Here is a 14,676-nt window from a genome sequence, read left to right on the forward strand (position 1 = left end):
AGTGACAGTTAGTAGCTATTTTCAAAATCAACTATAGTTTATGGACTGTATTTAAATTTATAAAAGTTTACTTTTATTTAATTTACCTACAGTAATTTAATAAGTAAGTATTTATTATTTTATCAAGAAAAATAAAGAAGTAGTTATTTGATTTATATTACGATGGCTTGTAGACATATTGGATTTTCTATAAAAGAACCAATTAAGGCGAATTCATTTTCTTTACTTCCAACGACATGATTCTGCCTAACAGGTTTTTGATATAGCACACTATCAGCTCTGCGAAATAGGAATAGCAGTTTTTCAAAGGAACGCTTGTCAAGAAAATTCCTATTTGGATATCTTTGAGCATAAACCCTTTAGACCCCACAAGCAATTGTCCTCACAAAATAAAATCACTAGTAACATATCCATTCTTTCCGCCAGCAGATACTGCTTGATTTTTCTTGATAAAATAATAAATACTTACTTATTAATCTTATTGTAGGTAAATTAAATAAAAATAACCTGTTATAAATTTAAATAAAGTTCATAAACTAATGTAGATTTTGAAAATAGCTACTAAGTGTCACTAGAAAATTTCCATGGCGACACCAGCCATCTTGATTACAACTTTATTGAAAAATCGCTTTTTATTCAAAATCTGAGCCAGATAGGTATAGGGAACCCTAATATAGTTCGAAAGAGCATTTTAATCTGCTTCGACTTATTTAAAAAAATGCATAGTGTTGCATTTAAAATAACGAAATTTTTATGTAAAATAAATATTTAAAATAGACCAGCAATTTTTGATACCCCTGTATAAATTTAAAGAAACAATCAAATTTTTTAGTAAAGTTTATTTGTCTGGCTTGAAAGTCAGCACAAGAATTAAGTCTGAAAAGTAATGTACAAGGTGTTGACAAACTTTTTTATTATAGCATGCATATTTAAACATCTTTAAATATCTCAAAAACCAAAGCTTTTAAACATATTAAACCTTTATAATAAATGCCTTATTTTATGTCCAAGAATTCAAAAATGAAATAAAATACCGGGTGTTCCATAAGACAAAATATAACTTTGGTATGGATCTTAGTTCTGACACACCCTGTACATTTCAAAATAATTTTAAATTATGCACATTGTCTTCCCACCATAAAATATTTTGTTTCTACATCTTTCTGTTTTCGTATAATCAACAGAGGCGAATGAGGTGCGCCACCCTGTATATTATCAATATATAATATATATTAATTGTTAATTTATTAATTAATCATTAATAATAATTGATTATTAATATTATTTCTACAGTTAAATTACAGTAACAATATTCATTCTGTAGGATTTATAAATTTTACCACTAATTCTAAGATTAATCCTTCGTTAATTATTACCAAAAAAATTCGGTTAAAATTCCGGCAAATATTGTTTCAGTGACAAATATAAAGAAGATCATTGATCAAATCCTGAGATCTTGAGAAATGAATCGGCAGGATCAGTTGTTCTCAGTCGAGTTAGATGAATCCTACATTAAGTACCTGAGAAACTGTACAGATAATTCCTACACTGTACAGATAATTCTAAAACCTTATAAATGGCACAATAGAAAATTCAATTTATCCAAGAATTGAATATAGATTATCATAATGCCGATTTGTGTTGTTTACAATTTTGTGAAATTAAATACCAACAAATCTTAAATGATCCGAAATACCTTTTCAACGTTTGCTTCTCAGACGAATGTTCATTTCTCCTGATCGATATAATTAATTGGCGTTACCGGTCCAACACGAAATCAAGGAAATCAAGGATTTACAACGAGGTCCATCTCAAAATTCTCAGAAATTAAACGGTTGGAGTGATATTTTCGCCGATCACATAATTGGGCCATCTTTCTTACCGGGAAATTTAAATGGAGAGACTTATTGGAATCTACTGTCAACCCGTGGCTGATTTATGGAAAGACACCAATGTTACCACGAAGGAAATCCAAAAGATCAGCAAGACGAAACTCCTCCACATTATGCATTACATGCACTCCAGTTTTTGGATGACACGTTTCCTGATAGAGGATTGGAAGAAGGGATGCTTTAAAACGGACTGCGAAATTATCCGATTTATCTCCCCTCGATTTATTCTGTGGGGCTATCTGAAATCAAACGTTTATGCCATCCAATCCTTAGTAGATTTACGGGAATAAGGAATACCAACATCACAACATCCGAGAACACTTTCTGTACGAACAATTGATGTATTATTGCAAGTGAACTACTCGAGGTGCCAAGAAATAGAAGGAAGAAATAGAAGGCAATGAAAAAGCAAACGATCTAGCTAGAAAAGGAGCGAACACACCACTAACTGAACCAGAACAGTCCTTTCAGACAGCCCCGTCTGTCTGAAAGATGGGGCAGTTTTTGAACATTTCTCGCGGAATTCATTAACTCAGTGGGTGTGAAAGATACCCTCTCATAACTGCTAAGTATTTCTAATTCATGTCTAGATTATACGGAAGAATAAGGAACCTTTATTCTTCCGCAAATATATCCATAGGATTAGATCCATGGCACTAAGTCAGGCGGCCTCGACAGGCCTCTGGGATCTTGGTTAGCTATTCAATTATTCTTGAAATTGGCTGCAAAAATTTGATGATAACGTCAGCGTTCAGAGGCGGTGCGTCGTCTTGCTGGAAAAAAATGTTTTCGAGTTCCATTAAGGGCATATCATCAATAAGGGGTCCAAAGCCTACTAGTCAAAAGTGGGAAACTTTTAAAAATTCTGTATTTCGAAGGGGATTATAACAAAATATCAAGTGTGCTATAATTTTGGAAAGGTAATTTTAAATTCTTTTCAATTAATTGAAAATATAGAGGGTAAAAAATAAATTTTTCTGTTGATAACTCTTAAATTATTAATTTTAAAAAAATTATACTTAAACCATTAAATTCTACGTAAAAAGGTGCTTTGGAAATGTTTTCATAGAAATACAAAATTTTCCATAGCAATTTTCAGACATCTTTCGGATATATGTGACAGGCTTTTTTATTTCACAGGACAACTTCAAATTTCGGATGTCGTACCATCGGATTTCGGATGCATGAGACTCTGGCTTAAAGCTTGATTTTCATGCATCCGTTGTCCGACGATACGATGATACGATATTAATTTTATTGGTTGAATTTAAAGGCTTTGATTGGGTCAATCTGGAGGACTCCATTCGTGACCTGGAATGGAAATCCTCCAACGGTCTAAAGCTTGATTTTCATGCATCCGTTGTCCGACGATACGTTGATACGATATTAATTTCATTGGTTGTATTTAAAGGATTCGATTGGTTAACCGTTTCTAACCAATCGAAGTCTTTAAATTCAACCAATAAAATTAATATCGTATCAACGTATCGGCGGACAACGGATGCATGAAAATCAAGCTTAAGACACTCGAAAAAGTTCCTCAGAACTTACGACCGAGAAAAATCAAAGATTGTCCTTGATTTAAGTAAGAACAATCTTCGGATTGTAACGGGGTTTCTAACAGGACACTGTCTCCTCAACAAACACCTCAGTAGATTGAAGCTGAGAAATAACGTCGAATGCAGGTTCTGCGGAGAAAATGGGGAACACAGGACACCTTATCACTGAGTGCGCCGAGACAACAACCGTTCGTGCCATACATTTTGTACGGCTGATATCGAAGATGGAGAGCTGGCCTCTGTGGAGGCGTCCCAGATACTGCCTTTTGTCAAAGCCCTGAGACTGTATAATGAGTTATAACTCATTATAACTCAAGAAAGGGGAACAGACAATAGAACTATAAGATCGCGGTGATTAACCCCCTTCTAAACATTCTACATTCTAGGCAGGTGAATGGCGGAACATTTCAACATTTTTAAAAGCAAGCTCTAGAAAGCTTTAGAAAGGATTTAAGGCCTTTTAAAAAGATGTATCACAACATACCTCTTCCTATTTCAAAAAATAAGGGCTGTAGGTTGTTAGGAGGTTGAAGTTACAGTGACGGAATCAATATTAGGAAATGTCCTGAAAACAAAAGTATACTGGTCCGATTTTTTTAACTTCTACATACCAAGCCGTAAATGGGTTGTATTCGATAGGCCACCCCGTATATTTAATTATTGATATATTATAATTATTAATATTAATATAAGCTACTATTTTTTTCTTTCTCGATGGGTACAACTTGCTACATTATGATATACTACCTATATCCAGTATAACTATACCTATTAAATTAAACCCATATTTGATAACATTTTAGACAGAAACATATTTCAAGAAGAGTTTTCCTGTAGTATCCGATGAAGGGGGTAATTCTAGCAGCGACGAACCACTGGATGGGGCTGCGTTACTGAAACGCTCTTTGAAAGTTAATAAAGCAGAAAATTGTATGACCCCTGCTGCCTTAAAAGCGAAACAAACTAACGCGGTGAGTTATACAGAGTAACAACGATATCATTGCTCGGACCGTTATTTCATTCTTTATATTGTATAATATTTTTAGCTTTGCTACAATTTATAGGTTTTGAAGACTCAACTTTTGCATTACAAAACAGTTAAATATATCTTCATGTTTAACCGGAAATGGCACCAAGCGAAGAATTTTAAACGACACCCTGTATATTTTTTACATATTTTACGAGAGGTTAAAATTCTCTTTTTTACAATATTCATTACAAGATGCATGGTAATGTTTTTCAAAATGGCGGTTTCATCCCAAATTCAATATAGCGGAATTTTGAAGTTGTAACAAATCAAATAATTCTCTGAAATATTAGAAAGGATACTTTTATTTTAAGTGGTGGCTTTGATTCCTTGCAGACTGGTTAGCTTTAGCAGACTGGTTAGCTTTAGCAGATTTTACCTGCTGCTATACTCTCGATAGAAATTTTATATTATATTGCTAATTTGATGGCTTATCGTTTTGATTAAAGCAAAATATAAAGTTATACTAATATTTCCAGATTCCAAAGGAATATTTTGTTTTTTCCAAATGGGATACTATAGATCCAGAGGAAGTCGAAGCTCAGGCAATGTCTACTTCAAAAATGTCTTATATGGACTCTAACGGATTAAGTAAGTTAAGTTAAATTGCTAAAATTTTGCAACATTATATCTTTGATGATCTAATACTGCGTAGGCCGAAGGACGAATGCTGTCAATTAAATTTAAAAGAAATATGGTATTTTTGGTCCACAAGTTAATTTCATAATAACACATTTAAGTAGTGCATACTTTCTGATATGTTCAAAAGCCGCTTTCAAAATAGTACCATTTTGTCTGAATGGTTTGATTACAAATTATCAGCGATTCAAAACCATTAATAACACAAAACTTACAAAAAGGTAGTAACTAAACAAAGTCAAAATCAAACAAAGAAGTATCTAACACATAAGTTCGCACAAATTAAATGAACTACTATGTTAATCCCTTTTATTTCTGTTATCCTACTTATAATATTTATTCTTTTGGGCCTCCACAAAACAACTTAAAAACAACAAATCAGCTGGCTGTGACGCGATTCCGGCGAAAATCTATACGTGTGCAAGTAAAGAACTTATTGGTTATCTTAAGGCTCTCTTCGATGTCATATGGGAAAGCTGAGGTAATTGAAGCTGAGGTAACTACAACCTCAGGACATTTCCAATGCGAATATATTGAATATATTTAAGAACAAAGGAAGTGCATCAGGCTGCGGAAACTATCGGAGAATTTCACTACTGGCTATCGGAGGAAAAAATCTTGCAAAAATTATGTCAAACCGCCTGCACCCACATATAAAAGAAATCCTCCCAGAATCGCAAACGGGTTTTCGCACCAACCGCGGCACCGTCGATTCCATATTTTCTATCCGCCAACTACAAGAAAAAGTAAAAGAGCAGCAGTCTAACCTTTTATGTTGCATTCATTGACCTAACAAAAACCTTCGACTCTGTGAACAGAAATGCACTTTGGGCAATTATAAAAAAGTTCGGAGTACCCAACAAATTTCTTACAGTGCGTAAAAGTCTCCATAACAAGTCAAGAGTGTCATGGTGCCAACAAATACAGGAGTTAGGCAGGGATGTGTCTTAGCTCCTCTCTTATTCAACATATTCATGGCAGCGCTCTCCATTATAGTGGACAAGAACTGCAGGAGATAGGATTGGGCATTAGATACAGATACGATGACGCCGACGGCCTGTTCAACATAAAAAGACTCAGGGCAAAAACACGTACAAAATTCATCATAGAACTTCAATACGCTGATGACCTGCACTTAGTTGCAAAAACGTTACAGCAATTACAAGAACGTGTTTTATCATAAATATTTGTCTTGGAAGTAATCTGGGTGGCGGAAGCGGCGAGAAGCCATCGGACCTGTGGCAGATACTACTTCCCTAGAAACGTCGTCGTCAAGCCACCAGTCTTTCTCTTGTCAAAGTCATAATCTTCAAAAATTATAAAATATTGCAAAATTTAAACTGCCCTCATTGAAAAAATATCGAAAAGTGTTTAAAGCGTTCATTTTCAAAGTAATTATTGGTATCTTGCGAGTTTAATTTAAATTTTATTTACTCAAACCCGTGATAATCATGAAAAAAAATATTGTGTAAAATAATATATGGCGACATAATTCCGGAAAATGCCGAACCGCTCCGAAATTATCAAAAGCTTTGGAGAGCGACCGTTGTAAGAATAGCGCCAAATAGTATTTACATTGTCCGTATGGGCACTTTCCAATCTAAACTTGTTTCCTTTATCTATGTCTATAACTTTCGTTGTATTTTTTTTTTCTTTAGAATAATATTTTTCATGTGACGGACGACTGACGGCGGATGATGTCACTTTAATGCATTTTCCAGCAAAAGTGGGTAAATATAACCATTCTTCAACTTTCGATTTTAGCCATACTACGTAACTGAATTGAATTAATGTATCCAGAGAGAATCCAGATAATTTAATTCTCACAGAGAAGAATTTAATTCTTTTTAATTTACGTAATAAAGATATTCTTTGGTAATACTGAAATATTCGTTAGAACGCAACCTTTCGGAACAATAGCCGAAGAATTTTACCATCCTTTGAGCCTCGTGAGTCTGAAGCGACGGACGAGCAACCGTGCAAACCTAGTAAACTTTTCTTTCATATCAAATGAAACACTCAGATCCATAATTAGCTTTCCAACATTTTTTTCCAAACGACCTCTCTATAAATCTTATTTGATTGGCCTATATTACGGTACAAAAATGTTAATAGTAATATAATTTCCTATAAGAATTGTCAACTTGAAGTTGTGGCCATGTTGATTCCCCGAAATTTTGCTAGATGGGATTTTTGAACGAACTTCACTTAACATTCAGAATATATTGTTGCGAAACCAACCCCACTCTAATATGACCTATTAGATTCGCACCGATGCGGAGACAACTAACCGCTGATTCAGACGATCGAACGAATCGAAAAGCTAATTCTCGAACTAAGCGATCTTCCCTAGGCATCTAAAATATTCTGAACTCTTTCACGATAAATAGCGATGGCCCATGCCCATGTGCAATTGGGCAGGAATAATAGCTGACCAAACCTAACCAACTGATTCCTCGGAGGTGGAATAAAATTGGTGGGTGTTAAATAAGACTTTAAATTATCCACTCGCAACCCAGTAAAAACGTAACAAATTAAAAAAAAATTTAATTATCAATATTTTGAACTTACAAACGCAGTGATATTCACAAACAGAAAATTATAGACTAAAATTATTTTCCATTACAGAAATGGTTATAGTAGATTATTCTGAGAAGAGTGATCTACAGTTAATCCCTGATGGAGTTGGCCAAGAAGAGCATATTTTACAGAATACTCGTATTCTCTAAGCTGTGAAGAGTTTACAGTATTACTTGCATATTTTAAATATATTATAATATTCTTTGAACTATGCCAATGGTTGTAAACCGTTGTTATTTTTTAACAGCAACCCGCTATGAAAAGGTTTCAGTTGTCCTCTTTCAGATGTTCTTCTACAGTTCATAATAAATAAACTTTTAGTCACGTGATTAAGCTTGACCGGCACAGCGTTGCCCACTTTTATATATTTTCTTTTAATTAAAATACTTTAGGAAACAAAAATAAATTAATTATAAATACCGGATTCGTCTCAAAAGTGGCTCACCCCCTATATCTTTTTTATTTTTTCATATAAAAGACCGAGATTTGGTATGTTAGTATATTACATAAATTAGGATTGATTGACATATTCAATTGTTTTTGGTCACTTCCTGTTTCACCGGAAATGACTACATCTTTTGATTTTTAAATGGCACCCTCGGTATTTTTTTACTTTATTCGATAGAAAATGACACTCTGAATCGAATGACATATCATATGTCAACTTTTGACATATTCCATCAAAAATAAATTGTATTTTAAATTCCAACTTAGAGTGGCATGGCTGTGTTAAAAACACTAATTTTTAGTCAAGGAGCCTTAGAAAAATAGATTTGATCGTCTAATGTTTTTAGTGTCTTGTCGTGGCCGGTTAAAAGATGCTCAAATCGTATTTTTAATCATATCTCAATTTTTTCAAATGGAACGAGGGTGGCTCGTTAGCATATTTGGAAAAAACATTTTTTTACGAATAATTTGATACCACACACTTGGTATTTCGAGTCAAATTGTCGTTATGAACCGCAGGTTACAATTTCAAATAAACCATATGCGAAAATGTCAAAAGTTGACATATGATATGTCATTCTATTCAGAGTGTCATTTTCTATCGAATAAAGTAAAAAAACCGAAGGTGCCATTTAAAAATCGAAAGTTGCAGTCATCCGAAAACAACTGAATATGTCAATCAATCCTAATTTATGTCATATACGAACATACCAAATCTCGTTGTTTTATCTGGAAAAATAAAAAAAGTTATAGGGGTGAGCCACTTTTGATACGCACCCGGTATATAAACAGTTATTATTTACATCAATAAAACTCACCTTATTAACAACACTTAAGGGTCATAAAGGGCCATTCAAAATATTCTAATAAAGTTGCGATGAGTTATTACGGCTATTAAGCTATCTGGTACACTTCGCACTAAAAGAGGTTCTAAAAAGAACAATGTTCGACTGCGAGATCTGCTAGTAAATATTTTCAAGCTTAAAGTATCACAACACTATTTATTTAAACCAAAAACTCAATACAACTAAAGTGTAATATAAAACAAATGACAATGTCAGGAAATAAATAAATAAAGGCAACTTGACATTTTTTACAGCAGAGCTACCACCTGAATCCCCAGCGCGAAATTTAAATTCCAGTTAGTCAGCACGGCGTCGAATATCTCCATGGTTGGCAACAATGAATTTAAAAATCGCGTCGTCGCGTCGCCTTCGATTACGTAACTAAAAGTTTAATTGGTATGAAATATATATTAGGTATATTATATTGTGTAATGTAGATATAAAATTAATATTCCAAAATCGCTTCCTAAAGAAAATGCATTCTTTTCGGAATATAAAATAACATGTTTTTTCGGAATATAAAATAACATCTTATTTTTCTATATGAAAAAGATATTCTATGTGAAATGTTTTCGTCGTTTCAGATTTGTCAGATGAAAACGATTCTCATCTTATATATGACAAAACTAAGAAGCGGACCGTGGATAAATTACTATCGGACAATGAGAGAAACGAATACTCCCTTAAGAAAAAAAATAAGAAGAAAAAGCGAAGAAGCAAACAATAATGTAAGGTGTTAAATAGATGTTTTTGACGTTCTGTTTTTGTTGTTGTTTATTTAATAAATATTAATTCAGTTCTTAAAGTTGCTTAAATAGTAGTACAAATAAAAAAAATATATTGCAACCTGTTGCTAGCAATTAGTGGCGTAACAACAGACTCACGGGCCTGTGTGCAAAAATTTTACCGGGCCCCTATTACACCTACATATTTCAATACTTATATACTAATCTGAATAATATGCACTCATATTTTAGGTTAGAAATAACATTATCAAATTAATTTTTATATAGTATTATTTATTACTGCAACACAGAATATGTAACCCAAAACATATAAAATATCAAATAAATAAAAAAATAAAAACAAAACAAAACACAACAACAAAACTAACCAAATTAAAATAAAAAATGTAAATAGGAACATGAACAAGTTAAAATTCTTTTTTTCTTGCTTTAGCATGGGCGAAAGTTAACACAATATTACCAATGTCTATTGTACGGGCTACTTCATTTTCTATTGAAATAATTGCCAAAGCTGATAACCGTTTTTCGCCCATAATATTTTTTAAATAATTTTTGACAAGCTTTAATTTGGAAAAAGATCTTTCAGTCGAGGCCGCAGAAACAGGTATGGTGAGAAAAACCACGCTGTTAAAATCTCGCTGAAACTAGAAGACGATGAAAGGCTTTTAATTAAAATAAATTCAGTGAGTTCAAAAATGCAATTGATTTCATATAAATTATTTCGGAAGGAGAGTAATTGAGAAGAAATCGTATAGGCAATATCATCGTGGTATTTAAGGTATAGAACCTGGCCCATTTCATATATATCCTCATCAGAAACAGAAGGATTCTGCTTGATACGCGATAGCATGTGATCAGATATGGAAATGCGCTTCGCACACACGGCACATCGATAGTTACGCCACTGCAAGCAATAGTAGCTTTATTGAAGCATCGATAAATACAAAGTCCAAAAAGGGTTTATTATATTTTTAAGGCTATTAGATTAATTTATATTCATTGCGTAAAAATAATGTATGTGAAGTAAATAGTATTATCAACTAAAACTTACCTAGCTATTAGTGACATCGAAATAGGAAATATACCCATAGTTTTTCCGCCCATTAAATACTCTGATGTCGTATTTTGTTTAACTTTCGCGAAAAAGGCAAAATATACACCAATTAACGCTGAAACTACCAACATTATTGCAAAAACTATATAATCGAATACGTCGAAATATCTTCTAACATCGTCTTCTGTATCCATTTTATTTTTGATACTATTTAAAGATGCTTAAAGAAGCAGATGCCTAAATACAATAAAATGTTAAAGAATATAAATAGCTAGTCCATTACGTATAGTATGATAGCGCCAATTGTCCACAATTGAAAAATTGAGGTTGTTATAAAAGCATTATTGCTGTATTAAAAATTACCGGCCAGATTAGGGAGATAGGTATAAAAGCTTTTTGAAACAAACATGCGAAATATGGGTCAGTTTGCAAACACCAAAAATACTTATAGAGATGAGCTAACATGAGATAGCAAAGAAAACAGCATATAATTCTAAGATCTTTTTATATACGAATGTTATAATAAGTTTTTGATTTTATAAGCGCCTACCTTATTTTATACAGGGTAAGTCAAATAAGTGCAAATATTTTTAGGGGTAGTATTTTTCGACCACAGAAACACATCTATGAGTTTTTTACGCGAAGAAAAAAAATTGAAAATTTAGAATTTTTTGAAAAAAATTTTGGATATATAACATGGCAACTCTGTATATTTCTATATCGTTGCGCAGCTCTGTATATTTCTATAGTCGTTGTGCGCGTCTATCAACTGGCTATAATGTAACCCATAGAGTTAAAAATTAAAACCCAAATACCTTTAAAATAGCTTATATTATACTATATAGGGTGTCCCAATATTCCGTAGACATAGAACTACTACGTATTTTTGAAATCAAAATAAGTTCTTTGAACTCAATTTACCACTATAAGTGCTTCGCTTATGGTTTAGAGGGCATCAAACCTTAAAAAAATAAACACATTTTTTAAGAAATTTTAAGAACCGATATCACGATTTGAATGAGATTTGGGATACCTATGTTTTGCTAGGCGTTTTAACATTTGACTTTCACTGAAATCGAGAAAAAGTATGGGAAGAGTGAAAACTACCCCCACCCCTACATAAATTGTAGCGTAAATATTTTCCAAACCAAACCAAACTCAAGCGACGTCCGATTTTTTGGCGTAAAACAGTTCTTCTAGTACCTATCTACTACATTTTTTATCACAGTTTTTAAGAAAAAAATGGAGAATTGTTTTCCAAAGCAGACCTAAAATATATACTTACAGGGAGTTCCAATATTCCGCAGAAATAGAAGAACTAGGTATTTTTTTAAAAGTTCATTGGACATGAGTTACCTCTATACAAACGTGCTTCGTGTATCCGTTAGAGAGCATCAATCAAATTAAAATTTATGAAGCTTATTGTCAAATATCATTTTTGTGATTATTTGGAAAATTCCATATTTTCGCCAACTAGATTATTGTGCACAAAACTAGTGCATAATAGATTGTATGCACCTATATACCTTGATGTGACAAGAAATATTTTTTGGAAGTCAAATTCGGAAAAATATTTTTTTTTGCTCGAAAAGTATACGCCACCATAGAACTAGTGCATAATAGATTGTATGTGCCTACATAGCTTGATGTGACAAGAAATATTTTTTGGAAGTCAGATTCGGAAAAATATTTTTTTTGCTCGAATGCTCGAAAAGTATACGCCACCATAGAACTAATGCATAATAGATTGTATGCGCCTACATAGCTTGATGTGACATGAAATATTTTTTGGAAGTCAGATTCGGAAAAATATTTTTTTTTGCTCGAATGCTCGAAAAGTATACGCACCCATAGAACTAATGCATAATAGATTGTATGCGCCTACATAGCTTGATGTGACAAGAAATATTTTTTGAAAGTTAGATTCGGAAAAATATTTTTTTGCTCGAATGCTCGAAAAGTATACGCCACCATAGAACTAATGCATAATAGATTGTATGCTACATAGGTTGATGTGACAAGAAATATTTTTTGGAAGTCAGATTCGGAAAAATATTTTTTTGCTCGAATGTTCGAAAAGTATATGCGACCATAGAACAAGTGCATAATAGATTGTATGCGCCTACATAGCTTGATGTGACAAGAAATATTTTTTGGAAGTCAGATTCGGAAAAATATTTTTTTTCCTCGAATGCTCGAAAAGTATACGCCACCATAGAACTAGTGCATAATAGATTGTATGCGCCTACATAGCTTGATGTGACAAGAAATATTTTTTGTAAGTCAGATTCGGAAAAATATTTTTTTGCTCGAATGTTCGAAAAGTATACGCCACCATAGAACTAGTGCATAATAGATTGTATGCGCCTACATAACTTGATGTGACAAGAAAATATTTTTTGGAAGTCAGATTTGGAAAGATATTTTTTTGCTCGAATGTTCGAGAAGTATACGCCACCATAGAACTAGTGCATAATAGATTGTATGCGCCTACATAGCTTGATGTGACAAGAAATATTTTTTGGAAGTCAGATTCGGAAAAATATTTTTTTTCCTCGAATGCTCGAAAAGTATACGCCACCATAGAACTAGTGCATAATAGATTGTATGCGCCTACATAGCTTGATGTGACAAGAAATATTTTTTGTAAGTCAGATTCGGAAAAATATTTTTTTGCTCGAATGTTCGAAAAGTATACGCCACCATAGAACTAGTGCATAATAGATTGTATGCGCCTACATAGCTTGATGTGACAAGAAAATATTTTTTGGAAGTCAGATTTGGGAACATATTTTTTTGCTCGAATGTTCGAGAAGTATACGCCACCATAGAACTAGTGCATAATAGATTGTATGCGCCTACATAGCTTGATGTGACAAGAAATATTTTTTGGAAGTCAGATTCGGAAAAATATTTTATGCTCGAATGTTCGAAAAGTATACGCCACCATAGAACTAGTGCATAATAGATTGTATGCGCCTACATAGCTTGATGTGATAAGAAATATTTTTTGGAAGTCAGATTCGGAAAAAATATTTTTTGCTCGAATGTTCGAAAAGTATACGCCACCATAGAACTAGTGCATAATAGATTGTATGCGCCTACATAGCTTGATGTGACAAGAAATATTTTGTGGAAGTCAGATTCGGAAAAATATTTTTTTGCTCGAATGTTCGAGAAGTATACGCCACCATAGAACTAGTGCATAATAGATTGTATACGCCTACATAGGCTTGATGTGACAAGAAATATATTTTGGAAGTCAGATTCGGAAAAAATATTTTTTTGCTGGAATGTTCGAGAAGTATACGCCACCATGGAACTAGTGCATAATAGATTGTATGCGCCTACATAGCTTGACGTGACAAGAAATATTTTTTGGAAGTCAGATTCGGAAAAAATATATTTTGCTCGAATGTTAGAAAAGTATACGCCACCATAGAACTAGTGCATAATAGATTGTATGCGCCTACATAGCATGATGTGACAAGAAATATTTTTTGGAAGCCAGATTCGGAAAAAATATTTTTTGCTCGAATGTTCGAAAAGTATACGCCACCATAGAACTAGTGCATAATAGATTGTATACGCCTACATAGGCTTGATGTGACAAGAAATATTTTTTGGAAGTCAGATTCGGAAAAAATATTTTTTGCTCGAATGTTCGAAAAGTATACGCCACCATAGAACTAGTGCATAATAGATTGTATGCGCCTACATAGCATGATGTGACAAGAAATATTTTTTGGAAGTCAGATTCGGAAAAAATATTTTTTGCTCGAATGTTCGAAAAGTATACGCCATCATAGAACTAATGCATAATAGATTGTATACGCCTTCATAGGCTTGATGTGACAATATTTTTTGGAAGTGAGATTCGGGAAAAA

General features: G+C 33.1%; 2 protein-coding genes across 2 annotated transcripts in view; one reads left to right on the forward strand and one right to left on the reverse strand.

Annotated features, from left to right (window-relative positions):
- LOC115883017 (U2 snRNP-associated SURP motif-containing protein-like) overlaps positions 1–9,738 on the forward strand; it is a 75,756-nt gene extending 66,018 nt beyond the window's left edge. Inside the window, exons 10-12 of the mRNA XM_030901289.1 lie at positions 4,255–4,422; positions 4,958–5,069; positions 9,574–9,738. Coding sequence (XP_030757149.1) covers positions 4,255–4,422; positions 4,958–5,069; positions 9,574–9,716 — 423 coding nt within the window. The 3' untranslated portion in view covers positions 9,717–9,738. The remainder of the gene's footprint in view (positions 1–4,254; positions 4,423–4,957; positions 5,070–9,573) is intronic.
- The window catches only part of LOC115883018 (sodium-coupled monocarboxylate transporter 1-like), a 107,379-nt gene extending 96,366 nt beyond the window's left edge, over positions 1–11,013 (reverse strand). Inside the window, exon 1 of the mRNA XM_030901291.1 lies at positions 10,787–11,013. Within this exon, the coding sequence (XP_030757151.1) occupies positions 10,787–10,983 (197 nt within the window). The 5' untranslated portion in view covers positions 10,984–11,013. The remainder of the gene's footprint in view (positions 1–10,786) is intronic.
- Positions 11,014–14,676: the final 3,663 nt, after the last annotated feature.

The sequence above is a fragment of the Sitophilus oryzae genome, unplaced genomic scaffold (genome assembly GCF_002938485.1).
Source record: "Sitophilus oryzae breed Bouriz unplaced genomic scaffold, Soryzae_2.0 scaffold_1801_pilon_pilon, whole genome shotgun sequence".
NCBI classification, from domain to species: Eukaryota; Metazoa; Arthropoda; class Insecta; order Coleoptera; family Curculionidae; genus Sitophilus; species Sitophilus oryzae.